Below are 25,066 nucleotides of genomic sequence, written 5' to 3'. Positions count from 1 at the left end.
CCTAGTGTCTTTCTCGGCTGTCTCCGGAACAGAGAATAAGGCCCGCCTCTGCGCAGCCTCCTGGGCTCCAGCCCCCTGGGTGTCCACACCCCAGCTGCTAGCCCCTAAAAGCCACTTAGGCCATATAGCTGCTCCCTCATCCTCTCTTCTGCAGTTCTGGCTGATGCTGCTAGCGGCTCCAGCCTGGCTGGCTGCAGTCTGCCTGCCCATGACTGGTTCTTACTGGGCCCACCCTGACACTGCTTCCCCAGGATCTGTGAGGATGCATGAGGTCCAACAGATACAACTGCGACCACCTGGCACCTGCCAGATGGTAGCTGCAGAGCCATGCTGATGGCAGAAGCTGTAATGGGTGGGCTGCTCCCAGGGCAGGGGCTTGACGGTAGAAGTACTTGATCCCTGAGTCAGAGCATCAGGGGAGCCTTTCACTTCCAAAGAGTGTACTCTTATGATGTAGCCTGACTTCTGGCGTAGAGGTTGAGCACAGTTTGAACCGTGCCTCCCTGTACATGCTCTGAAGGAGAACGTTGTGTCATTCAGCTTCCATAAACTTCACATACAGCCTTGGGATCCCTCCCTAAGCAGAAGTGACATTCTGCCATCACCTTTTTGTAAGCCAGAACTGACTTAATGGCAGTAGATTTGGTTTTATTTTGTTGTTGGGGTTTTTTTTGGTTGTTGGGTTTTTTCCCAGAATGAAGCCCAAATTACAGGATGCCACTGGACATAAAAACCAGGAGTCCTGGTGGTACAATGGTTAAGCAGGGGCTGCAAATGGGAAGGTTGCAGTCTCCACCCTCCAGACACCCCACGGGAGACAGATGGGGCAGTGGCTTTCATAAAGATTTACAGCCTCAGGAACCCCATGGGACAGCTCTACTCCCTTCTGCAGGGTCACTATGTAGGTCAGAAAGAAGAGCGCTGGCCTTCTGCAGCCCCAGACTCAGCTATCCTCCACACTCCCCCACCTGCCCTGCTGGCCTGTGACAGAGGCTGTAACAAGGAGGAGAGTCACAGAGGGAAGGATACCTGGGGCTGTGTGGTCCAGCAGGTAGTTAGGAACAGAGGGCTGACTTATCAAATAACCCAAGCAGCTTGGGGCTTAGGTGTGGTGAGCTGAGGAAGTACCCAGGAAGGTATAACAAAGCACCTTCAGCTTGATAAGAGGGTGAGGACTAAGGCCAGGCTTCTATATGGAGAGCGAACCAGAAGAATGCCAAAGAGAGGAACAGGAATAGGAGGGGCCCCCACTTTCAAAACACTCATTTGGTAGTTCCACCCACCAGCAGCTCTGAAGGAGAAAAATGAGGCAGTCTGATCACACCAAGATGACACCATTTGAGTAGTGACTTGTGAGCTGCACTTTAAGGTAGAACCATAGGTGCCGCCCTGTCCAGAACAAAGGTGGGGGGGAAATTGAAGATTTATAGAAGGAACAATTAATCCAAAGGACCACTAATCAGGTAAAAGACCATGTAAACCTCAACCTCCAGGCCCTCACACTGGAGCTGGGTGGTGCCTGACTGCTCTAAAATGGATCACAATAGCAGAAAATCTTGGATAGAGTCAGGGGCCTTACAGAGACTGGGAGAATCCCCAAGACAAATAACCTATAGTCACTCGTGGAACCTGGAGCTAAACTCACCCCTAAGGCTGAAATTGTAGCCAAAAAATGTTGTTGTTGTTGCTGCTGCTGCGTAACCTTCAGTCGGGAGTGACTCATAGCTAAGCTTCCAGCAGGTTTTCAGAGGCAGGAAACAGCACAGGAGGAGATTGCCCTTCCTTGTCCTTCACAGCAGCTGGTACATTCGAACCCTTGGGTTGGCAGTTCAACTCCATACCACTAAAACACCAGAGTTGTGGTGGTCAAATAGGCAGGCAGCATTCACGTGAGGTTAAAGACCTGATGCCGAAAAAAAGGTATGGTAGAAAGAATAATGGAAATGAATATCACAGACTAGAAGTGCCAAGGAGAAAAGATGACTGCATTGATTCCAGCTCCTAGTGACGCTCCATCAGATTTCTGAGACTGTAAATCTTCACGGGAAGACTATTCATCTCTCTCTGGCAGGTCAGCTAGTAGATTCAAACCATCAGCCTGACATATTACACACTATGGCAATAGGGGTCAAAGTTAAAGTCTTAGAAATCCAGGGAGACAGTTCTGTTATCTTCCCAAGTGGATATGAGTCAGAATTGATTTGACCTTTAAGGGTTTGGGGTATTAAAAAGGAATAGATAAAGGAGAACAGAATAAGTTGGGAAGTCCACAGGTTGCAGTGTAGGAAAAGTCTACTCACTCTCAAGCCCCTGTCTCCCTGGCCACCTACCAGCCTTTGGTAAATTTCCAGCCTGGCTCTGAGACCAGCTATCAGCACTGCACCAAGAGGCATTTTTCTGTGAAGCAGGAGTCATAGGATGGGAACAGTTCTAGACTGTGAAGTCTGGTGTTGAGGGCTGTAGGAGAGTTCAATATCAGAGGCACTTGGTTTGTGTGTGACTGTAGTTGTTAGTTGCCTTTGAGTTAGCTCCAAGTCACAACAAGCCCAAGGACGAAACCCTGCCTGGTCAGGCACCATCCTTGCAACCTCTTCTACGCTTTAGCCCATTGTCGTAGTCTTTGTGTCAATTCTTCTCGCTGAGGGTTTCCCTCCTTCACATTGACTGGATCCTGGGGGAAAAACAGGGTCAGGTCCTTCCTGGTAGCCTGCCCAAAGTATGTGAAAATATCTTTTTCTCGTTGCTGTCAAATTGGATGTGATTCATAGCTGACCCTCTTCTGGGTTTCCAAGCTGTGAGTCACACAGGAGAAATTGCCTCTCTTTCTCCCTTGGAGCTGCTGGTGGACTCGACCCACTAGAGAGATGTGGTCTTTGGGTTAGTAGAGCAACTTGCCATGGACGAGGCCACCAGAGCTCCCTGTGTGTGAACAGAGCAGTCGAAAAGCACAGTCTTCTCTCCATTTGAAAGCCTTGGCATGAGTCTGGAAACCATGTTGGATTTTTAGAAGCTGCCTTGCCCATTGGTAAACCTCCTAACCCTGATGCTGACCTGCCCATCTACCCCAAGGACAGCATTCCTTTTTTTCTGATCTCTGTTCAGTTCAGTGTTATCAGCACCGATTTCATTATAGTCAAACAAGATTAGATGGCATGCCCCAAAGCATCTTCAGATATGGCTCTAGTTATCAACGCATCTGTATAACAGACCCCTCAAAAAACAGGTATGAATGAGGAAGTCCATTTACTAACAGATTCCAAGAAAAACTTGTCTGGTCACTTTTGCCCCAGGACCATCCTGTAATCAATGAAGTAGCAAGTACCTTTGACCAGTCACATAATCTGATTCTGTGTTATGGTCCTATTGCTGCCAAATCTTCCCTTCTAGATGTCTACTATTAGCTCCCCTGATAGTTTTTCAGCTAGTTAGGAATTTAGTGACCGTTAGTTCTTGATCCAGCAATATAAGGCTGTAGCCTAGGTGTGTATTTGTGTTCGTGTTTTGTCCAGCAGCGGAGCCATTTTTGCTCTGTGACAGTGGACATTTCCCTGATTGCAATGCTCCACAAACTTATTTAAGCAGACTGTCATGTTGTTCTGAGGCAGAAGCCGTAGCTGCTTGGGGTTGCTAAGCTGGGACAGGAAGGCGGCTGGGGAGCAGCTCATTGTTATCTGAGGTCCTGAAAGAGTGGATTTTACTTAGCCAGGTCTGGTTGTTGCTGTGAACTCAAAGTTGACCCTGCAGCAGGTTTTCAGAGGCATTAAACCACATGGGAGGAGAGTGCCCATCTTTTCCTTGAGCAGCAGCTGATGGATTCCAATCCACTGCCGTTGGGTTGACAGGGCAGCCCCTTACCACTCAGCCACGAGAGTTCCCTCAGCTGGTTTTGGGGGTGGGGTGTAAAAAAGTGCCTCGATAGTGCAGTGGTTAAAGCATATGACTGACAACCAAAGTCTATGATTGGAATTCCAGAGGGCACAGGGTACTCCATAAGAGAAAGATGAGGCAGTCACTTATTTACAGCCTCAGAAACCCTGAGGGCTCTCTACTCTGTCCTACAAGGTTGCTGTAATTGGAGGTCACAGCATGGCAGTGAGTGAGTGTGTTTGTGTGTGTGTGTGTGTGTGTGTGTGTGTGTGTGTGTTCTGGGTGAGTGTGTATGTGTGTGTTCTGGGGTGTGTGTAGTGGGGGATTCAAGTGTGGTCCAACTCTGCAGACTATCAGCAGGGCAGAAGAGAGCCAGGTCAAGGGTGATAAGAGGCCTAGGCGGCGGCCATCCTTGTCACATCCTCTGGTTTTGGGAGGATCCACCTGCAGTAAAGGTTGTCCCACTATTGGACTTGACATTGTCGCTTCTCGCAGGCTAGGGGGCTCTTGTCTGGAAGCTGCAACCATCCTCCACCTCGGGAAGCCATCGCCGATGCCTGAGCTTCCCGGCCAGCGCTGCGGCCCTGATGGACATTAATGGCCTCGCAAGGATAAGCCGACTTCACTTAAGGTCTCCTTCTGACTACGCTAGAGCCCGGGGTGATTGTTAGAGTCCGAAATTGGAGCATTGGGGAGGAGGGGCACACCACAGTAGGAGATTAATAGGTGAAAGGAAGAGAAAGAAGGGATGTATCCAGGATCAAAACCAGAGGAAAGGCAGAAAGCAGCAGCCCGCCCCAGCCCTTCCCAGCGCAGGCTCTGGTCGGGTGATCAACTGTCGCGCAGTGCCGCTTGCCGGCACTGAGAAGAATTGCATCGTCCAGCCCCCAGTGGGGAATGTGGTTTCAAGGGAGGGTATACAGGGTATCATGGGCCCCCAATCTACTCTGTCCCCCACCTCGGATCTGGCACTGACCTCTCTGAGCTGGGGTACTTGAAATCTGGGCACAGTGATCCCAGATGTGGAAAAGTCCAGGAGAGTCGGGTAAAGTCAGAAGCCAGACGTTGACGTGTGGAGGGCTCAGGTCGCTGGAGGGGGGCTGGAGCAGAGGCCTCCCCCCACTCGGCGAGGAGGGTATTAAAAAGGGGGTAAGAAGAAGGAGTGTCTGAGGAAACGCGCTTCAGGCTGGGGAGGCTCCATTCCTGGGAGCAGAGCGTGGTGGATGAGGGGTGGTGAGAGGGAAAGGGTTCACCGAGGGCCAGATGTGAAATGAGTGCAGGGGAAGGCTGGGTGAGCTGCCACGGTCTGAGGTCAGAGTTGAGGGACATCGGGAACTGTGAGTGAGGCGAGGATCTGAGTCCTGACTTTCCCCCTCTTCTAGGCTTCAGTGAAGAGCTCTGGTAGCGTAGCGGTTAAAGCATGCAACTACTAATCAAAAGATGGTGGCTAGAACCCACCAGAAGTGGCTCAGATGATGTACAGCCTGGGGAAGGCCAACGGGGCAGTGCTACTCGGTCCTACAGGGTCGCTGTCCACTTGATGGCAGTGAGTTTGGTTTGGGCACACTTCAACAGGTGACGGACAGCAACACTCTCCACGTGGGGCTTCCTCTTCCCCGAGGCCCTGCTACCTGGCTTGGGTCCCGCACCCTGAGCAGGGACAGAGCTGGCAGAGGAACCCAGTTTCTGGCAGCCGTCTCTGTCCCTCTCCCTTTGTATCTCTGTATCTTTTTATGTCCTGAGGACACGGATGCTGGCGGCTGGGCGGGGGCTAGTCTTGGCCAGCAAAAGAGCTCCTGACATTTGCCAGGGCGTGTGAGCGGCTGTTTGTGCCCCGGGGCTAGAGGGCAGAGAGCACAGCGCGGAGAAAAGGGTCGGACGCAGGGGTAAGGGAACCAAGCCGGGTTTATTGAGGAGAGGGGGGACCTGGAAGGAACTGCGCACCCTGGAGGTCGCAGCGACTTCTCCGAGAACAGGAGCCAGGGCGCTGCAGTCGGGGGCTGCGCTCAGGGCGACCTCAGGGTGAGACGCAGGCAGACATTGGTTGGGAGGGCGACGTCTCTCAGAAGGTTCTAGAAAGAACAATGCAAAAAAGGTGGGGAGGGGGCCGTGCGCTCCCCCTGCCCGCCCCCAAACTGGAAGGATAGAAATTCCAGCGGAAGGAATTTCTCCATCTAGTCGTTGGAAAGGACAGAGTGCCTGGAGGGAGCATGGCTGTGCGCTGTCCCCTGTTCTCCCCACATACCTGGAGAGAGCCTCTGAGGTCCTGGGGTGAGGATCCTACCGCAGATCCGGGTCCGGGTCTCGCGCGTTCCAGGGCACACGCTTGGGAAGCTCTGCCTGAGTGCCCTTGTGGGCAGCCTCTTCCTGCTCCGGCACCCTCGAGGGCAGCTGCAGGAGAGCATCCGTGGCAGAGGAACCCTGAGGTCTTCCCAGGCCAGGAGCCCCCAGAGCGACGGTATCCCAGGCTCCGGGCCCGGCGGGCGGAAGCAGAGCGCGGCGCCAGAGGGAGGGCGCGCGGCGCAGCCCCATGAGCAGGCCGGCGGCGCGGCCCACCGTGTGGTAGCGGGGACTCCCCGCGTGCTTATACCAGGCGTCAGTGGGCGCCGCCAAGAGCAATAACAGCAGCAACAAATGCCGACCCCAAAGGGCCCCCGGCACCAGAGCGTTCACGTCCATGGCGCCTGCTGGACAGTCTTGCAATTGACTGCCCTGGATCTGGGCGCACGTGGAATCGGGGTCTGGACCAGCAGCAGCGCGGTGGAGGAGGTGGGCTAGAGACAAGCGTCGCACCCAAGCGAGGCCGCTGTAAGTGCTCTGGGGCCCCGCCCCAGACGCCCCCGCGGTACCTGCTCCACAGGATGAGGGATGAGAGATTCCCGGTGAATTCCTGAGTGGGCTCTAGCTGGAACCGGTCTGGGGACTCAACTGGGGGAGGGGGGCTTCTACTCCCCCTCTAGGCCACTTTGCCTCCCTCCTCCAAGGATGGTGAAGAGTATACTTAGCCACCCACCCCCACTGCGGGAAGAGGTCAGGGCTGGCCCAGACCCTTTGGGTGAAAGTCTCTTCACTGTGCACAGTCCTATCACATCCGCAACACCCCTTCCTGTCCTTTCCTCATCCCTGGTCTCTCCCCACCAACCCATTTCCCAGCTGCAGCCACATAGATGCGTGGAAATCACAAGGCTGACCACATTATATCCAAATACCTCAACTTTCAGAGTAAAGACCCAGCCCAGCCGCACATGTCCAGCCCTGGCGGGACAGGTAAAACCTGACCACCTTCAGCCCAGCCTCCTCTCTGGTCCTTCTCCTCCCCCAGTACTCCAGGTATTCTCAAATCTCTATCCTCCCTCCCTCAACCCTTACTAAACAACTCATGATTTTGTCCACTGGGAAAGAGCTGCCTCCTCAAAGTAGAATCTACATTAACGATGATGCAGCTGGAGAATCAGAAGCCGCCAGTCCCTGGAAAAACACTTCATGCTTGATAAAATAAAGAATCTGAGAAAAAGAGGAAGATCCTTAGCATCCTTAGGTGGCTGAAACAATGGCTCAAGCACAACAGAGATTGTGAGGTTGGTACAGGATCAGGCAGGATTTTCTTTTGTACATAGGGTCTCTATGAATTAGAATGATCTTGATGGCACCGAGTAACAACAATGTCTCATGTGCCTACAACATTGTCTTCTCAAGTTGACAAACTTCTATTCATCCTTAAAGATCTCACCTAAAAAGCCCTCCTCTGAGCAATCCCTCAAAGTATTCTTTCTTGTGCCAGCCCAAAAACAACAACTCATTCCCAGAGGACAGGGCCAGACTCATTCCTACCTGTGTTCCAGTCCAGGGCAGATCATCCCCTGTGCCAATGTCAGCAACTACACATGGTGCACCTTCTAGGTACCTGGCACCAGTGATTTTGTTCCAGATCACCATGTTGTCTTTAGATGCTGTAGACTAGACTACAACTCAGCAACTGCATGCCCAGCAGATGGAAACCCTGCCTAATCCTGCTTTATATTCATGCTTTCCACTGTGCTTACGCCAATTGTTGCAGTCACAAAGGCAATCCATCTAGTTGAGGGTCTTCCTCTTTTTTGATGACTCTCTAGTTTTCCTGGGGTGCTCTGGTGGTATAGTCTGTAGGATTGCAACACTAACTCAAAGGTCTTAGCCTTTCTTGTGGTTAGAATCCACAAACTGCTCTGAGGGATAAAAATGGAGCAAACTCTTCCTGTGGAATATACTGTCTCAGAAACCCAGTGGAAGGTCAGCTATGAGTTGGTTCCAGATTGAGGCTATACATTTGAGTTGTGTCTACTTTTCCAAGCATGATGCTTTAGTCCAAGGATTAGCCTCTCCTACTGAAATGTCTGAAGTATGTGAAATGAAATTTCTCCATCCTTGTCACTAAAGAGCATTCTGACTTCATTTCTTCCAACACAGATTTGTTCATGTTCTTCTAGCAGTCTCTGGTCTTCCCCAACACTACAATTCAAAGTCATCAATTCCTTTTCAGTCTTCTTTATTCATTGTCTATCTTTCATATATATGTACATATACATACATATACATATACATATACATATACATATACATATACATATACATATACATATACATATACATATACATGTTGTTATCTATTGCCTTTGAGTCGAGCACGACTCATAGCAATCCTATGAACAAAAGACCTGAAGCCTTTCTATAACATTCATTATTTCTCAAAGTTCATACAGTGTCCAGAGACATATTGTTTAGGAAGTGGATGCCACTCCTGCTTCCAAACACATATACATATCCACTTCCTAAACAACATGCCTCCAGAAACTCTATGAACTTTGAGAAATGTCGATAGTTATAGAAAAGTTTCAGGCTTTTTGTTCATAGGGTCACTATGAGTCATGCTCCACTTGAAGGCAATCAACAATAACAACATATATATATACATATGAACCAATAGGAAATACTACAACTTGGGACAAGCATACTTTTAAAAAAATCTTTAAAAGATCATTGAGGAACATCTTATTTTTACCACCTAACAACTCCAAGAGATGTGACTATAATTGAATCTGCTTTACCTACCTGAATGCTGGGACCTGGAGAGAATTGACTAAGAAGCCCTGGTGGGTAACCTGGAGGGAGGACTGAAAGCCAATTCAGGCCCCAGTCACAGCACAGTTTTCCACAGAAACCTCTACTCCCTCCACTCCCTTCAGTTAGAGTCCCAGGAGCTGGGTTCAAATCTGTCTCATGTTTGATGGAAGTGGATATAGGGAAGAGGCAAGCACCTCAACCTCTGCCTCCATTTTCTCATCTGTAAGATGGGGATGCTCATAATAGTCCTATGCTTTTGATTTGTAGTGTCAGAAAAGAATATTTTAATATACCATGTACTGCCAAAATAACAAACAAATTGGTCTTGAAAGAAGTGCAGCCAGAATGCTCCTAGGAAGTTGTTGTTGTTGTCTGCCATCGAGTTGCTTGTGACTCACAGCGACCCTATGTACAAGAGCCCTAAGTGCTGCTGTACCCTGTGCCAACCTCGCTGTCTCAAACGCACTCATTCCCACCACTCCACTCTCAGAATCAATCCATCTCATCGAGGTTCTTCCTCTCCTGCACCGTCCCTCCACTCTCCCAAACATGATGTCCCTCTCCAGGGACCAGTCCCTCCTTGCAACATGCCCAAAGTATGTCAGACGAAGCTTCAGAATCCTTGACTCCAAGGAGCATCCGGCTTTACCCTCTCCAGGACAAACCTGTTTGTTCTCCTAGCAGTGAAAGTGGTAAAACTCTTCTCACTTTGGTCATGTTGTGAGGAAGGGTCAGTTTGTGGAGAAAGATGTCATGCTGGGCAAAGTAGAGGGTCAGGGAAAGAGAGGAAGACCCTCAGTGAGATAAACTGGTACATGGCTGACAGTGAGGTGAAGATAGTGCAGGACGTGGCAGGATTTCATTCTTTCCGGCATGGGGTCCCTGTGAGCAGAGGGACCCTAACAGCAACATCAAGGACACTTTAGTGGCCTAGTGGCAAGGAGCTACACTGCCATTCCCAAAGACATGAGGTCCAAATTCACCAGCTGCTCCACAGGATTAGGGCTGCTGTACATAGGCTCGCTATGAGTTGCAAACCATACTCGACGGCACATAACAACAACAACTTCTCCCTTGCTATTTACTGCCTCTGAGGAAGCCAACTGGGGGTCAATTTTGACTGAAGGGAAAACAGCAACAACAAGGGAGCTCTGGTGCCCTCCGGGTAGGGTATTTCCCTGCCAACCCAAAAATGTAAAATTTTAATCCAGCAGCTGCTCTGAGGGGAAAAGACGGTCTCTGAAAACCTGCTTCTGTGTTAGCTACGAATCGATTTGTATTTTAAGACAATTAGTTGAGTTGAATTGCTGAACAATATAGTGGCTATGCGATTCCTATTGTTCTTGCAGCTTGTTTGGGTGACTGGCCAGCTCCAGGTCCACCCACCACCACTCTCTCTCCACACCAGTCAAAAATGCCTGGATAGACAGGTTGAGTCACAGGCGTGGAACTGTGGGAAGGGAAACCGCTGGGTGCTTGGAGTGGCTTGGAGGACCCCAGGGACCCGGGGCTTCCCGAACAGCGGTCTCCACGGGGCTCCCCAAGGACCCCTCTGCTTGAAGAGCTGCCTGGAGTACAAGGTGGGCGGGCAGCGCAGCACGACTCAGGCAAGAGCCGGAAGGATGGCTGCTTTGTAAACACACATAGGCACACACAACACCACTCTTCCGTCCCCTAGGAGGCCTCCCTCCTCTCAGCTAAGCAGAATGGGGCGCCCTTGGAGTCCCAGAGAAGGTAGTGGCAGCCAGGTCGAGGCCGCCCCCTGGAGGTATATGCCAACCTTCTTTCCCAAACCCCACCGCCCTCCATGTCATTTCCACTCAGTGACCTTGGAGGATGGAATGGTGCTGCCCCGTAGAGTTGCCCGGCTGTAAGTCTTTAGGGAAGCTCCGACCACCAACTTTTGGTTAGCAACACAATGCTCAATCCGCTGTGCTACCAGGACATCTTTCTTTAGAAAGGGAAATCCTATCAGTATGAAAATGGATAAATTGGTAGAGTGTGTGGTCCACGCTTTAAGGCAGTGTTTGAAGCATTGGCTACTGAAAGGTTCAGGATTCAAACCCATCAGCCTCTCAGGGAAAGACAGATGTGGCAGTTGGTTTCCGTAAAGATTTATAGCCTTAAAAACCTCTTAAGCAATTGACTAACAACAGCATGCTACTACTATCCACCACATAGGTGAGGATCCCTGGGACATGGTGGTTAAAGGTCGAGCCTGGAGGTCCGCAGGTCCCACCCACAAGCGGAGAAATATGAAGGAGTTGGGTTCAGGATAGATTTACAACCTTGGAAACCTCATGGGGGCGCTCTACTGTATCCTACACGGCTACTAAAAGCTGGAATCCACTCTATGGCACACAACAACAGCAACAACTTGCTCATGATTGTATTTTTTATTTTTATTTTAATTGTGATTTTAACAAAAGTTTACAGAAAAGTTAATTTTCATTCATCCATTTTTTACATTTTCCTCCCTCCCTCTCCCTTTCCCCTCCCAGAGTGAACTTACTTTTTTTAAAGAAAGTCATTCATTGTTGCACAATTACCTCCTTCCCTCCCCCCTCCCCCTTCCCTGTCCTCTGTACCATACCTCTTCTTCTAGACCATTGTCCTACATATAGTGCCTAAACATTTTAGTGCTGCATAGTATTCCATTGTATTTGTTGTTTGCTGCTCTGTTGATCTTTGATATTGTTGCTGGGTATGACTTTAAAAAAAAACAAACACAAAGGGAGCTCTGGTGGCCTGGTGGCAAGACACTGCACTGCAATCCCAGAGGTATGTGGTTCAAATCTACCAGATGCTCTGCTGGAGAAGGAGGGAGCAATCTCCTCCTGTACCAGTCAGATCTGATTTGATGGTACACATAAAAATAATACAATTAAAAAAAACCACCAAAAATGTTCTTTTTTCATTTTTTTCTCATTGTTGCACTTTTTCTTCCCCCCTCTTCTTACCCCTCCCCCAGCACTCGCTGCAATGCACCTGTTGTTCCAGATTGTTGTCATACATATAATTCCTACTTATAAATTCCTTTCAGACAGTTCTTCCCCTCATCTGATTTAATGCACTACTCATTATCTGACCCTCCAGCGGGTTTTCAGAGACCATAAATAGCATGAGAAGAGATTGTCCTTCCTTCTCCCGAACAGCTGGTGGAACTGTGTGCCTTTGGCATTGCAGCACAGTTTCTTACCACTAGGCCACCACCACCAGAGTGCCAAAGATGCAGTTTAAATTTACTTTGCATTAATTAGAGAATTCAAGGATGAAAAATAGAACTCTACAACTTGTCTTAAAAGAGAGAGCAGGAGTTTTGTTTGTTTGACTAGCAGAACACATAAACCCAGGTGAAGTCCCCAAGGAAATGGTGGTCATGCATCACTGCTAGTTGTCCTTTGGTCCTTTATCTTCTAAGCAATCATTGTATTTTCTTTTTAAGATTTTAGACATTTATTCTGATCACAAATCCAACCCAAATGTGAATAAATAAATGTGTTATCTTTTCTCTTCCCATAGCCTATTTAGCCAGAGTTGTCCCACCTATGATTTTAAAAATAGATGGCAACTTGGTCTTTCAAAATCCTTTTTGAACTACAGCTCATTTGTTAACTCCTATGACCAATTTCTAATCCTATGGGTGATAGTCTCCAAAAGGTAAGGAAAATAAATGGGTTGAAGGCACTGGGAGGGATCTTCAGCAAACTGAAGACCATCGGAAAACTGTGCCAAGCAATTTTGTCACTAAGATACCAGCTCCACCAGATGCTTTGCAGAGAAGGAGGGGCAATCAGATCCGATTTTACGGTACACACACACACACACACACACACACACAATACTAATAAAAAAGATACCAGCTCCCTGATTTAAAGTTAGAAGAATGCAACCAATTGCAACGGACCAAACCATAGCCACAGGTCCATTTCTTGGTATAGAGGCAGGATATATCCCTGATGCACTCCTTTCCTGACTTTGAACCATGCAGTGTTCCCTTGCTCTGTTCTGACAACTGCTTCCTGGTCCAAGTATAGGTTTCACATGATCACAATCAGGTGTTCTGGGATTCCTGTTCTTCTCAAGGTTAGCCACAATTTGTTGTGGTCCACATGGTCAAATGCCTTTGTATAGTCAATGAAACACACAGACATTCCTCTGACACTCTGTTTTCAGCCAAGATTCATCTGACATTGGCTGTGATGTCCTTAGTGTGTTTGACTATATGGATATTAGCAAATTAAGGATATTATGAAGATTTCCAGTTACTAGCTATGCATCTGAGAGCTGGACAATGAATAAGGATGACAGAAAAAGAATTAATACCTTTGAGCTGTGGTGTTGGAGAAGAGCACTGAACATCCCATGACAGCCAGGAGAAAAGATATGTCTTGGAGAGAGAGTACAGCTGGAGTGTTCTTTGGAGGCAAGAATGATGAAGCTTCATCTCACATACATTGGGTATGTTGTCAGGAAGTGTAAGGATGGCACAGCATAAAACAGGGTTCAGGTCTTTTGTTCATAGGGTCGCTATTCATACTCAACGGCAACTAACAACAACAAAATTACGAAGAATGGGAATGCTTGAACACTTAATTGTGCTCATGTGGCACTTGTACATAGACCAAGAAGCAGTCATTTGAACAGAAAAACGGGAATACTGCATGGTTTAAAATCAGGAATCATGTGCATCAAGATAATTCAACAGGAAGCAATGTAACATAAACATAACTTTAATATGCACTGTTGTTATGTGCTGCCAAATTGGAACAGGCTTAGCTGACTCTCCAGTTGCTTTTCAGAGGCTGTTAATTGCACCGACTGAGACAATCTTTCTCCCTCTGAGCAGCTAGCTAGTGGCTTCAAACCTTTATATACACTGGGAAACAAAAAAATTCTTGTGATTTACTTAATCCCAGTTAATTATTCCCTATTCCTGTGACCTGGAGCCAAGCCTGCAGTATCTCTTAAGTATGACTATACTTATTGTGTGATTTCCTACCAAATGCTAAACCCTAAAAGCACCCACTGTGAGGGAGCTATGGAGGCTTAAACCCTAGGGAGATGTGCTGCTAACCCAAAGGATCTCCCTGGAGTTTCTAATCTACCAATCGTTGAGAGAGAGACAGAGAGACAGACAGAGACAGAGAGAGGTAATTTCTACTAGGTGAGGTCTACACTCTCCAGAAAACTCACTATAGCGTCACGCATGCATACCGTCCTCCTACTTGATGGCAATGAGTTATTTGAGTTACCCATGAAGTGGATTCCAACCCTGTAAGACTGAGCCCCCATAAGGTTTTTGAGGCTGTTTTTAACTGATTTTGGTCAAACATTCCTTTAGGTTGTATAGCCCTCGTGCGTGATTGCTGTGATGCTGAACACTGTTGACACTGTCCGTGGTGGACAGTGTTTGGTGGAGCTCCCCAATTAAAATAAGTTTGGACGTAGGAGTGGCATCCACTTCCGAAATAGCTTGCCTCCGGAAACCCTATGAGCCTGGAGAAAGGATGAAAGTTACACAAATGTTCAGGTCTTTCATAGGGTCACTATGAGTCGCCTATGACTCGATGGCACTTAACAACAATCTTGACAGAAGAGGACTTCTACAACTTTCTCCCCCAGAGCGATGGGTTCAAAATGCCCATTTTCAGCTAGCAGCGCTTTGATCACTGCGCACTGGGCCCCTCAGATCAAAGTCTTTGCAATATTTGAGACATCAAGGCTTGTGTATCCAAAAATGTAAATCTAATTGGGACTATAGAAGTTCATCGGACAATTTCCGCTCCTAAAGTCGTGGGTTGAAGTCTTGGAAGACTACCGAGACCACCGAGCGAGAGGACCAAGGTACATAACACCTAGCAATCAAAGCGCCCTCGCCGCTCTAGCCAGTATCTCGTTGACGGAAAAGCAGTTACGTGTACTTCCGGTGGGCGGGGCGTGTGTTGGGCGGTGCGGTGACGTACGAGGAAGGGGCGGACCCGCCGGAAGTCAGACGGTGCTGCGCCTCGCCGCGCCGGCTCGGAGGTAGTTGGAACCTGGTCATGGCGGCGGCGGCAACGGCGGGCGCTGAGGGGCAGCGCGGGGTCCTGGAAGCGGTGGCGGCGCCCGAACGGGGCGGCGGGAGTTGCGTGCTGTGCTGCGGCGATCTAGAGGCCACCGCGCTGGGCCGCTGCGACCACCCGGTGTGCTACCGCTGTTCCACCAAGATGCGGGTGCTGTGCGAGCAGCGCTACTGCGCTGTGTGCCGCGAGGAACTGCGCCAGGTGAGGCGAGTCGCGCGGCCGCGGCGCCAGGAGGGCACAGGGGGCGCGGTGACGGGACAACCGGAAGGGGACTCTGTCTTCCTAATGTCCGGCCACGGGCTTAGGTGGCCCCGGCTTCCAAATCGGAGGCCTGGCAGGGCCCTCCAGGGCGGAGGCCAGACACTGGGACAAGGCGGTTGGAGGTGGCTGAACTGAGATGAGGGAGTGGTGGTTTTGGGCACAGAGCCTGGGGACCGTCCCTCTCCGCCCTGGGAATTCTTGCCTGGCCACAGGAAGTGGCAGATCCAAGCAACTCTTTTCTTTGGGGACTTTTGGGGTGGAGGGGGGAGGGTGCAGGACGACGGAGAAGCGCCTGAGACATTCCGCCCTGGAAGGAGCTCCCGCTTGTTCCTGGGACCCACTGGGTGACCCCGAGCCAACTCCTCAGACTAGCTGTTCCTGTGTTAAGCAAGGGTGACTCTCAGACGTCCCCATCAGAGCAGGTGGCAGTTGGCAGAGGCTTTGGTCTTTGGTGCTGGGAGGGTGTCGATCAGCATACTATTGGGACTTTTAAGCCCTGGGCGGGTCAGAGGGCAACAGGGAGTGTCTCTTGCACCCTCCCAGAGATGATGCCAGCTGCTGGCTCTGGACACCACGTCCGAATTCCTCACTTTGTGGTACTTAGAGATCTGTTTGTCCCAGTGTTTTGAAATCCTGGATGGTTCATGGGAAGCATCACCAATAATATCTGCCGGGGTGTCTGCCTTTCTCTTCCTGGAAGACAGAGAAGGCTGCTCCTTGCTCAAAAAGTAGCTTAAAGATCAGAAGGTGGTTTTCCTAGGGTGAGGCTTATCCGTTGCAATCGGGTTGTGCTGACCCCAGTGGTTTCCCAAATGTGGGAACTGTGTTTGCGCTCTCCTCTGTTTAAAAACAAAGTATGCTGTGAATTCTTAACTTCTTCCTGGGCATCTACACTGTGCCCAGGGGACAAAGGACTCAAATTGCTGCCAGCTTGGATTGAGGTGGAGGGGCTCCACACATGGGCAGAATGGGCTTGTGGTTTACTCAGAAGCACCCCCCACACTTTGTGGGAGCTTACCAAGCATCCACATTTGTATATCTGTAATTTTGTTCCACAAATTTAGGGGCACCATGGAGGTCTTTATGGGTCAGTCTTGCCCTGTACACTCACCTGTGTGTCACCAGCCTCTGTCACCTCCCGTGGGCCCCTCCTCCAGAGCTATGTGGCAAGGGGGTGTGGGTATGAACTGGCCGAGGAGTGGACAGTGAGCTGGCTGGGGCGTGGCTTGGCACCAGTACTCCAGAGCCTGGGCCTCCTCCTAGGCCTGCCCTAAGTTGCTTGGCCTAAGGAGGGCAGGCCAGGAAGTCTGCCCCCCTGCTCTCCAGCCCACTCTCCAGATAGCGCATTCACTTGCCTTTTGTGTTGTTAAGTGCACTGTTTGGCTCTGTCCTGACACAACAAGCTCCTGCCCCACTATGTATGCTTTGCCTAGCAGATTAGGTCCTGGTGTAAACTGGGAGGGATGTGGGCCAGGATGCTGTGGGGCAGAGGTTGAGCTTTGAAGGTAGTCAGTTCAGGACATCCTGGCCCTAGTAGGCCTGAAGGGTGGCTGGGAATGAACACCTTGTAGCATGCAAGACCAGCTAGAGTCTGGTCCATCTTACTCGCTTGGCAGTGCTCTGGTGGAGCAGAGGCACTAGCACTGGTTCCTCTTCTCTGGGGTGTTTCTCCCACAGATGGTGGTGGGATCTTGGGGCCTCATTGGGCTACCACCTGAAATGCCATGTGTCTAAATTGGTAGGGGTGCCTGGAATTCCCCCGCCTCCTTGCAATTTTAGTCCATTTCATAGGCAAAGAAGTGGATGTCCCATCATACCCCTAAGCAGGAACTGGCTTCCTAAAGCACCCTCAGTCCTGCCCCATCTTGCTCCCAGTGCCTGAACTCTCTGAGAGTTATTCTGTCCCCTAGAGCACCTTCCCTCGAGCTCTGACTCACCCCATGGTGTCCCACTTCATCCTTATGTCCCTGTCTACCTCACGTGCCTGTCTTTACTCCAGTTATTCTCACCCCAATTCTTTCACTCGATTATTACTCTCTTTTGCCTTTGAGGGTGGAATGGGAGCAGTGTCCAGGACCTGGTGGCTGCTGGCAAAGGGAACAGGCACCATTAGTGACTCAGGTCTGACCAGAGGCTTAGGTGCAGATTCCTCTGGGGATGGGCACTCCTCTGCACTGAGTCGCCAGGCTGCAGGCTTTTGGCAGCCTAGGGAGTGCCCCCTGCATATTTGTCTGCTGATGGCTGACTGACACAGGCCCCAAGTCGTCTGGCTAGCACGGGCCTCAAGCCTGCTGCCTGTGTGGCTTCTGGAGGTGGGGTGTGGCTAGTGCTGCACAGTTCCTGGGCTTGGCCTACCAGGAGCAGTGGTGGGTCTCTGCTCAGAAGGCACTGTGGGCCTGTCAAAGGCAGGACCAGGCAGAGGTCACCCACCCAGAGGGCTGATCTTCTTGCGGGGCTGGGGGGCAGGAAGAAAGGAAGTCAGGAGGGGCACCTGGCGGCCATGCACATTGGCCAGTAGTAACTCTGAGGAGTGTCAACTTCTGTTGGAAAATATATCGAGGAAGGGGCCCTGGTGGCACAGGGAGTAACCATTGGTTGTTAACAAAAAGATCAGTGATTCAAACCCACCATTCAACAAGAGAAGGACAGCAGTTTTCCTCTATAAAGATTTGTAGCCTTGGAAACCCTATGTACAAGGCAGTTCAGCTCTGCCCTACAGAGTCACTGAGAGTTGGAATTGGCTTGAAGGGAGTGGGGTTTCACTGGACTGGGCCTGTGATGTGTTCACTGGGCATAGTGGACGGAGTGGGCAGAGACTGACATTCACCCCTCCAGCCTCACCAGGCGTGACGGTAACGGAGAAGGCAGGCTTATGGGGGCTACTTATCTAGACCCACCTACGCTGTGAACATGGCTGGGTTTACCCTTTGTCCTTGGTTACTAGGATACTTTTCCCAAAGGCATCAGAAGAGGGTGCTCCCCAAGTGTCCCAAGCACAGTCCTGGCTCTCCCTGGCGAGTCCTGGTCCTTCTGACTCAGTGGTTTCCAGAGCTGTACCCCATATGTGCTTGTGCAGCCTCCAAACTGACTAGGCTGGGGGAACAGTGGAATGGGGGTGTGGGACAGAGAGCCAGACCTGGGACTGAAGAAGAGGAAGCAGCAGCCAAGTGGGCTGGGAGGGTTGGCCCCTTGAGGTACTGGTAAGGGGTCAGGAGAACAGGGCTAACCAGTGGGACCTCACCCAGAGCTCCTGCAAGAGGGTTAGGGCACCCTACCCTGTGGATGCTGTAGAACCCTGGGATGTGAGCTGGGGCCAGCACCAAGGCCTATAAACAGCTCTTTCCTTTGGGCAGAAAGTTGAGGGAGGGCATGAGAACTAGACAGAGGGCTTCTGGATGGTCTCCCGAGAGCATTTGTCTGTCGTGCAGTGCCCTAATATGAGTCCTAGTATGCTAAGACACCCAAGAAGACCTTTGTTTAGGGTTAGGGTGCTGGTTTAGAAGCCTGCACAGTGGCCTGCCTGCTCTAGACAGAATTCTTAGGCTCCCAGTCACTGTCCCATAGATGTGAGGGCCTTGAACTTGTATTTCACCTAACAGGGCTGCTGGGGCCTGCCTGGATCTGAGCGAGTGCAGAGTAACTCTGAGACAGTGATTAGGCAGAGCCCCCTTGCTCAGACCCATCACCTCCAGGTGCTAGCTCCAGTCCAGGCTACAGCAGGCCCCTAGGGCCACCTTGGGACATGGCCTGGCCACCCCCTGGTGGTGAGGCTGGGCATTGTGTCTGTTTGCCCCAAAGTCTCCAGGTCCGCTGGGCTGAGGATAGGAGGCCCGGTCTAGAGGTCCCAGCTCCAGTCCTCCCTCACTCTCGCAATGACAGCCACCTTCCTGCTCAGCCTCCACGTCCCCGCTCATCGTCCCCTCGCCTCCCGCCCAGGTGGTCTTCGGGAAGAAGCTCCCGGCCTTTGCCACCATCCCCCTTCACCAGCTGCAGCACGAGAAGAAATACGACATCTACTTTGCCGATGGAAAAGTGTTTGCATTGTATAGGTGAGGAGGATGCCCTTGGCCTCCCATGGGTGGGTACCACTTGTGTCCTCTTAGGCCAGGTAGGGGACAAGGCTGAATGGTGAGCTGGGGGGTTGGGGGGTTGTGGCTTTCTACCCTTCTCAGGTCAGTGTCCTTGTCTGTCAGTGAGGCGACAGGAAGGTGACATGGATGAGCTGGGAGAGCCTGTTGTGGGGCATAGCATATCCAGAGAGCACCTTTCGGTGCCCTGCTGCCACAGCTCCAGGCTGCAGTCCCCAGGCCCTCACTGTTCTGACCCCTGGTCCTGGCGGGTGCTCTCTCAAGCCCTGCGCAGCCCCGGGGTCCGATTCTGAGATGGAAGCTTGGTGCTGACAACTGCAGGCTGATGGGGTCCCATGTCCCCAGGCAGCTGCTGCAGCACGAGTGCCCACGTTGCCCAGCGCTGCCACCCTTTGGGCTTTTTGGGGACCTGGAGCAGCACATGCGCAGGCAGCACGAGCTCTTCTGCTGCAAGCTTTGTCTCAAGCACCTCAAGGTGAGTGAGCCTCGAGTCCTGGGGGGTAGACATTCTCATTCCTGGTGGTGGGTACAGGGCGAGGGTGTGGCCTTATCCCAGGGACGAGAGAGGTGGAATGGTTGGACCAGAACTGGCTGCTGGGCAGATCGACGAGGTTATGGAACCTTCCTGGGGCTTGTGGTGACCCTGTGTCCCCTGCTTCTGGCCCAGGGTCCAGGGAGGTGGTGATGGTTACCCTATATCATTGCTTCCTGACTCAGCGCCTGGGTGGTAGGCTGTGGTGGTGCCTAGTGTTCTCAGTACTCAGCCCAGGGACAGCCCTGAGTAGGGGAGGTGGTAGTGGACTCTATCTTGGCTTCCAGCCCCATCTGGGGTGGAAAAGTGGTGGTGGGCTCATTTCCTGGCGTCATAGTACCACTTGGTAGGCTGTGTATCCTTGCTTCTCACCCCAGAGAAAACTCCGGCAGTGGTGTGTTTGTGGGAGGCTTTGGCCTCTGGGTGAGGGAGGCAGGCTGTGGCAGGTCTCTGACGGGGAGGATCCAAGATGACCTTGGAATTGGGCAGCAGAGGAGGCTAGCTCCCACAGCAGCCCATTTCCCATCACACATCCTGTTGTGAGGGCCCCCATTCTGAGCTCTCCCATGTGGCTGACAGCACCCAGAGCACATGGCCTGACTGGTGTGGGGGCCTCAGGGTTACTTGCCATCCTAGCCCCCTCTGCCACCCACCACGCACCAGGAGCTTGTCCCGAGCCTACTCCTCCCTGCAGATCTTCACCCATGAGCGCAAGTGGTACTCGCGCAAGGACCTGGCCCGCCACCGCATGCAGGGGGACCCAGATGACACGTCGCACCGTGGCCACCCGCTCTGCAAGTTCTGTGATGAGCGCTATCTGGACAATGATGAGCTTCTCAAGCACTTGCGTCGCGACCACTACTTCTGCCACTTCTGTGACACCGAGGGTGCCCAGGATTACTACAGGTGGGGACCGGGAGGCAGGGCCACTGCGGGGGGTGGGGGTAGGGGTGTGTGTGTGTGTGTGTGTGAGAGAGAGAGAGAGAGAGAGAGAAAGAGAGAGTGAGTGTGTGAGAGAGTGTGTGAGCATCCAGGACTGAACACTAGGGCTCTTGCTCCACCTGATTATCAGGATGGTCCAGGGTGGAGGCATGTAACCACCTGCCTATCCTATGGTGACCCCTACTGCCTTGGCAAGCACACCCACTGACCCTTACCCCTGTGACAAGTACCTCATTGACTCTTAACCCCCATGATGCTAACCCCTGTGGCGAGCATCCAATTGACCCCTGCCTACCTGCCCACAGTGACTATACTTACCTGCGCGAGCACTTCCGGGAGAAGCACTTCCTGTGTGAGGAGGGCCGCTGCAGCACAGAGCAGTTCACCCATGCCTTCCGTACAGAAATTGACCTCAAGGCCCACCGCACTGCCTGCCACAGCCGCAGCCGTGCGGAGGCCCGGCAGAACCGCCACATCGACCTGCAGTTCAGCTATGCCCCTCGTCACCAGCGCCGGGGCGAGGGTGAGCAACTGGCCTGCCCTTGCACATGTGACACACCTCATGGCCTCTGTTCTAGCTGGGCTAGGCTCTTGAGTCCCCATGGTTCCTTCCCAGGTCAGGAAACATTGAGTACCCAGTGTGTGCAGACATGGCCAGGGGTCCTGATTCGAGTACCATGGGATCACCCCATGTGCAGATGTGGCCATGGCTCTGAGCTGAGTCCCACGGGTTCATTCCATGTGCACAGTTGGTTGGAGGCCTCTTATCTGCGTCCCATGGGTTCATCCTACATGCACACTGGTTGGGGAGCTCTGAGCTGAGTCTCATGGGTTCACCCCACATGTAGACCTGGTCGGGGTCTCTGAGCCGAGTCCCATGGGTTCACCCTATATGCAAGCCTGGTCGGGGGCCCTGAGCTGAGTGCTAGTGGTTTCTACTCTGTAGGGAGGCAGGCCAGCCCTGGAGGCCTGCTTCCTTTGGTCCCGGTGGTAAATGACCTATGCTGGCCACAGGTGTCATTAGTGGTGAGGATTATGAGGAGGTGGACAGATACAACCGCCAGGGCCGCCCAGGCCGAGCCGGAGCACGTGGAGCCCAGCAGAGCCGCCACGGAAGCTGGAGGTACAAGAGGTGGGAGGCCTTCTTGCTGCTGACCTTCTCCCAGCATTGGTGCTCTAAGGCTATGAATGAGGCTGGCAGCTGGGCTGGGTACAGGCAGGGGTTCAGGGCACCTGGCCTGGCTTTGGAACATGCTCATCTTCGGAGATGGCAGGACACTTCCTAAAAACCTGGGCAGCCTATAGGGTTTGGGTGGGTGAGAAGTACCTCCTGGCAGGGTAGGTGTGTGAGGTGAGCCATGAAGGTGCCAGCCATGGCCCAGGCTGTCCCCTTAGCCAGCCGGATTGGGGGTGAGCCACTGAACCCAACAAAAGCATCCCCAACCCCAGAGAAGAAGAGGACCGGGATGTGGCAGCAGCCATTCAGGCCTCGGTGGCCACACAGCAGCAGGAAGAGAAGCGTAGGAACGAGGACCACGACGATGCTAAGGAAGAGACAGGAGGTAGGGTATTCGAGGAGCCCCAAAGTGCATGGCGCCCACTTCGAGACCACTGTGAAGGCCCAGGTGAGTGGCCTCTTGGGCTCTGACCTGCAGGGCATCCAAGCCATAGCCCCACCTGGTGAGGGCCAGCTTCCTGGGCCTGAGGGTGGAGTCATGTTCTACCCTGACCCTGGCCAGTAATCAGAGGTTTCTTCTCCCATAGGCACCAAGGAAGCATCATCCAATGGTCCCATGAGCCAAGAGGCTTTCTCTGCCTCAGGCCAAGCCACAGTGGTCCCACCTTCAAGGTTTGTGTTGTGTTTGCTATGGACATATGTTTCTTTTTCTGTTTGTGTAGGGGGTGGGGGTGGAGCTGGGTAGGGGGCAGGAGGTCTGCAGCTGCTGATGGCTCACCCCACCCCCTTAGCTCCCTGCCACCCTTGCCGAAGCTCAAGGACGAGGACTTCCCCAGCTTGTCCTCCGGCCAGGCGTTGACTGCCACTGGCCCTGTGGGGCTGGCACTGGCATATCCTGTTCCCACCAGGGCCAGGGGTGCCTTCCAGGAAGAGGACTTCCCTGCCTTGGTGTCCTCAGGGTCTCGGTTCAGTGCTGTCTCTACCAGTATCATTTCTGCCTGGAACAGCAGCAAGAAGGTGGCCCAGCCTGCATCAGGGACCCAGGTTGCCAGAGCAGGCTTGTCTGCCAGGAAGTCTGGAAAGGGGAGTGGCAAAGGCGGCCGGAAGGGTGGGCAGGCCCCCACTGAGGAGCAGGAGGTGACCCTGCCTGAGCAGCACAGCTCACCTGCTGCGGCCCCTGCTCCCTCCCTGCTGGTGCTGTCCTCCCACACCGTTACCAAAGGTGGCCGGAAGAAGAAAGTCGGTTCTGAAAAGCCCCGGGCCACATCACCTCAATCCCCTGAACGTATCCCAAAGGCACCAGACAAAGTTGGGCCACCTGGGGTTCAGCAGCATCCTGCCAGCAGAGTCGAGGTGTCAGCCACTGGCCTTCTCAATGGACATGTGGAGGAGGTGGGCATGCCACATATTGCCCCTAAGGAGCCCCCTGGGCTCCCTCGGCCACCAGGGCCCCTGCCTTGCCCTGCATCCCAGGAGGACTTCCCAGCACTCAGCCCCTGCCCGCCCAGGATGCTGCCACCCCCAGGTATGTGTGCTAGGAAAGAGGTGTCCCCATACATAGGCAGGGCAGGTGAGCAGCCCTACGCACCCCCAGTTGCTCTACAGCTGTCTCCTTGACTTGTAATCCTTGTTGGTGGGAGCACTGAGGGTTTAGGTGAGAGCTCAGAATCAGGCTGACGCGGGGAGCCATGCCTGTATGCTAACTCATGTCCCCAGCAGCTTTGGCTTGGGGGCAGCTATGGGCAGGAGGATCGGCCCTCGTGGGGTTAACGAGGTGGCTCAGTAGGATACATGACCTGCATGCTGATTTTCGAACCTGGCAGCCCCAAGCCAGCCAGGATCATGTCCAGGATCTCACTCTGCCATCTCCCACAGGGTTTAACACTGTAGTGCTGCCAAAGGGTGCTCCACCCCCACCGGGGCTGGCCCCCCCTGTGAGCAAACCACCCCCTGGTTTCTCCAGCCTCCTGCCTGGCTCCCAGCCAGCCAGTGTACCTAGCACCACCACGAAAGTGTAAGTGTGAATGGGTTACCTGGCCAAGGGTTCCCCTACCTCAGGCCACCCTAAGTGCTAAGCCACTACATTCTCTTGACCAGGCCCAGGCCAATGCCCTCCCCGTCCCAGGTCTACCTGGTCCCTGAGAACTTCCGGGAGAGGAACCTGCAGCTGATCCAGTCCATCAAAGACTTCCTGCAGAGCGACGAGGCTCGCTTCCAGAAGTTTAAGAGTCACTCGGGGGAGTTCAGACAGGTCAGGGGTGTGGGAGGTGGGGGCTCAGCCACTTGACCTGGGAACCCTGGGGCAAAGTGTGATGTCATGCTCTGCTGGCAGGGCATCATCTCTGCGGCCCAGTACTACAAGAGCTGCCGGGACCTGCTTGGAGAGAGCTTCCAGAAGATCTTCAAGGAGTTACTGGTGCTCCTCCCTGACACAGCAAAGCAGCAGGAGCTGCTCTTGGCACATGCAGACTTCCGCAGCCATGAGAGGCCCCTGGGGGCCAAGTCCAAGAAGAGCAAGAAGAGCGTGTGGCAAGCCAGCACGCCCACTGCAGGCCTAGACTGCTGTGTGTGCCCCACCTGCCACCAGGTGCTAGCCCAGGGTGACCTCAGCAGTCACCAGGCACTGCATACTGCCCAGGATGACGACTTCCCCTCCCTGCAGGCCATCACAAGGGTCATCACGTAGCTGCTGCCACACTGTGAGCCTCTGCTCGCCGTCCTCTTGGCCCTGCTGGGCCACCAGAGAGGCCGCTGGCTCACCAGCATATGGCCAGGCAGGAGTACCCCGGGGCTCCCTGTCTCAGTGGAATTGTTGGTTTGGATTCTCTTGATGGCAAGGTGTGGGATGTGAGTGCGAGCCCCAGCAGGCCCAGCCGAGCCTTCCTGAGTTGTGGACTGCAGCCCCCTAGAGCAGATGCTGTGGGTTCCCGGGGGTCAGGACCTTATGTTCAGCGTGTTGTGTAACAGTTGGCTGTTCCACCGTTTGAGAGCATTCAGGACTAAAAGCAGGCGTAAAATTGTACTACTTGAAATC

The 25,066-nt window shown here is 52.6% G+C and overlaps 2 protein-coding genes across 2 annotated transcripts; one reads left to right on the top strand and one right to left on the bottom strand.

Annotated features, from left to right (window-relative positions):
- Positions 1–6,147: 6,147 nt before the first annotated feature.
- Positions 6,148–15,013, bottom strand: NPW (neuropeptide W). The gene is made up of 3 exons (XM_006893875.1): positions 14,886–15,013; positions 6,661–6,716; positions 6,148–6,608 (listed from the first exon to the last, which is right to left on the bottom strand). The coding sequence occupies exons 1-3, from the start codon at positions 15,011–15,013 to the stop codon at positions 6,148–6,150; spliced, it is 645 nt and encodes a 214-aa protein (XP_006893937.1).
- ZNF598 (zinc finger protein 598) lies at positions 15,012–24,718 on the top strand. The gene is made up of 12 exons (XM_006893874.1): positions 15,012–15,233; positions 19,230–19,342; positions 19,727–19,856; positions 20,608–20,819; positions 21,161–21,378; positions 21,870–21,987; positions 22,305–22,480; positions 22,620–22,704; positions 22,824–23,557; positions 23,908–24,046; positions 24,130–24,283; positions 24,365–24,718. The coding sequence occupies exons 1-12, from the start codon at positions 15,012–15,014 to the stop codon at positions 24,716–24,718; spliced, it is 2,655 nt and encodes an 884-aa protein (XP_006893936.1).
- The last annotated feature ends 348 nt before the right edge of the window (positions 24,719–25,066 follow it).

Source organism: Elephantulus edwardii, unplaced genomic scaffold (genome assembly GCF_000299155.1).
Source record: "Elephantulus edwardii isolate Elephantulus edwardi_28Jun2011 unplaced genomic scaffold, EleEdw1.0 scaffold00132, whole genome shotgun sequence".
NCBI lineage: Eukaryota > Metazoa > Chordata > Mammalia > Macroscelidea > Macroscelididae > Elephantulus > Elephantulus edwardii.
The sequence above is the reverse complement of the archived record's forward strand: the minus strand, read 5'-3'. Positions and strand labels throughout refer to the sequence as shown.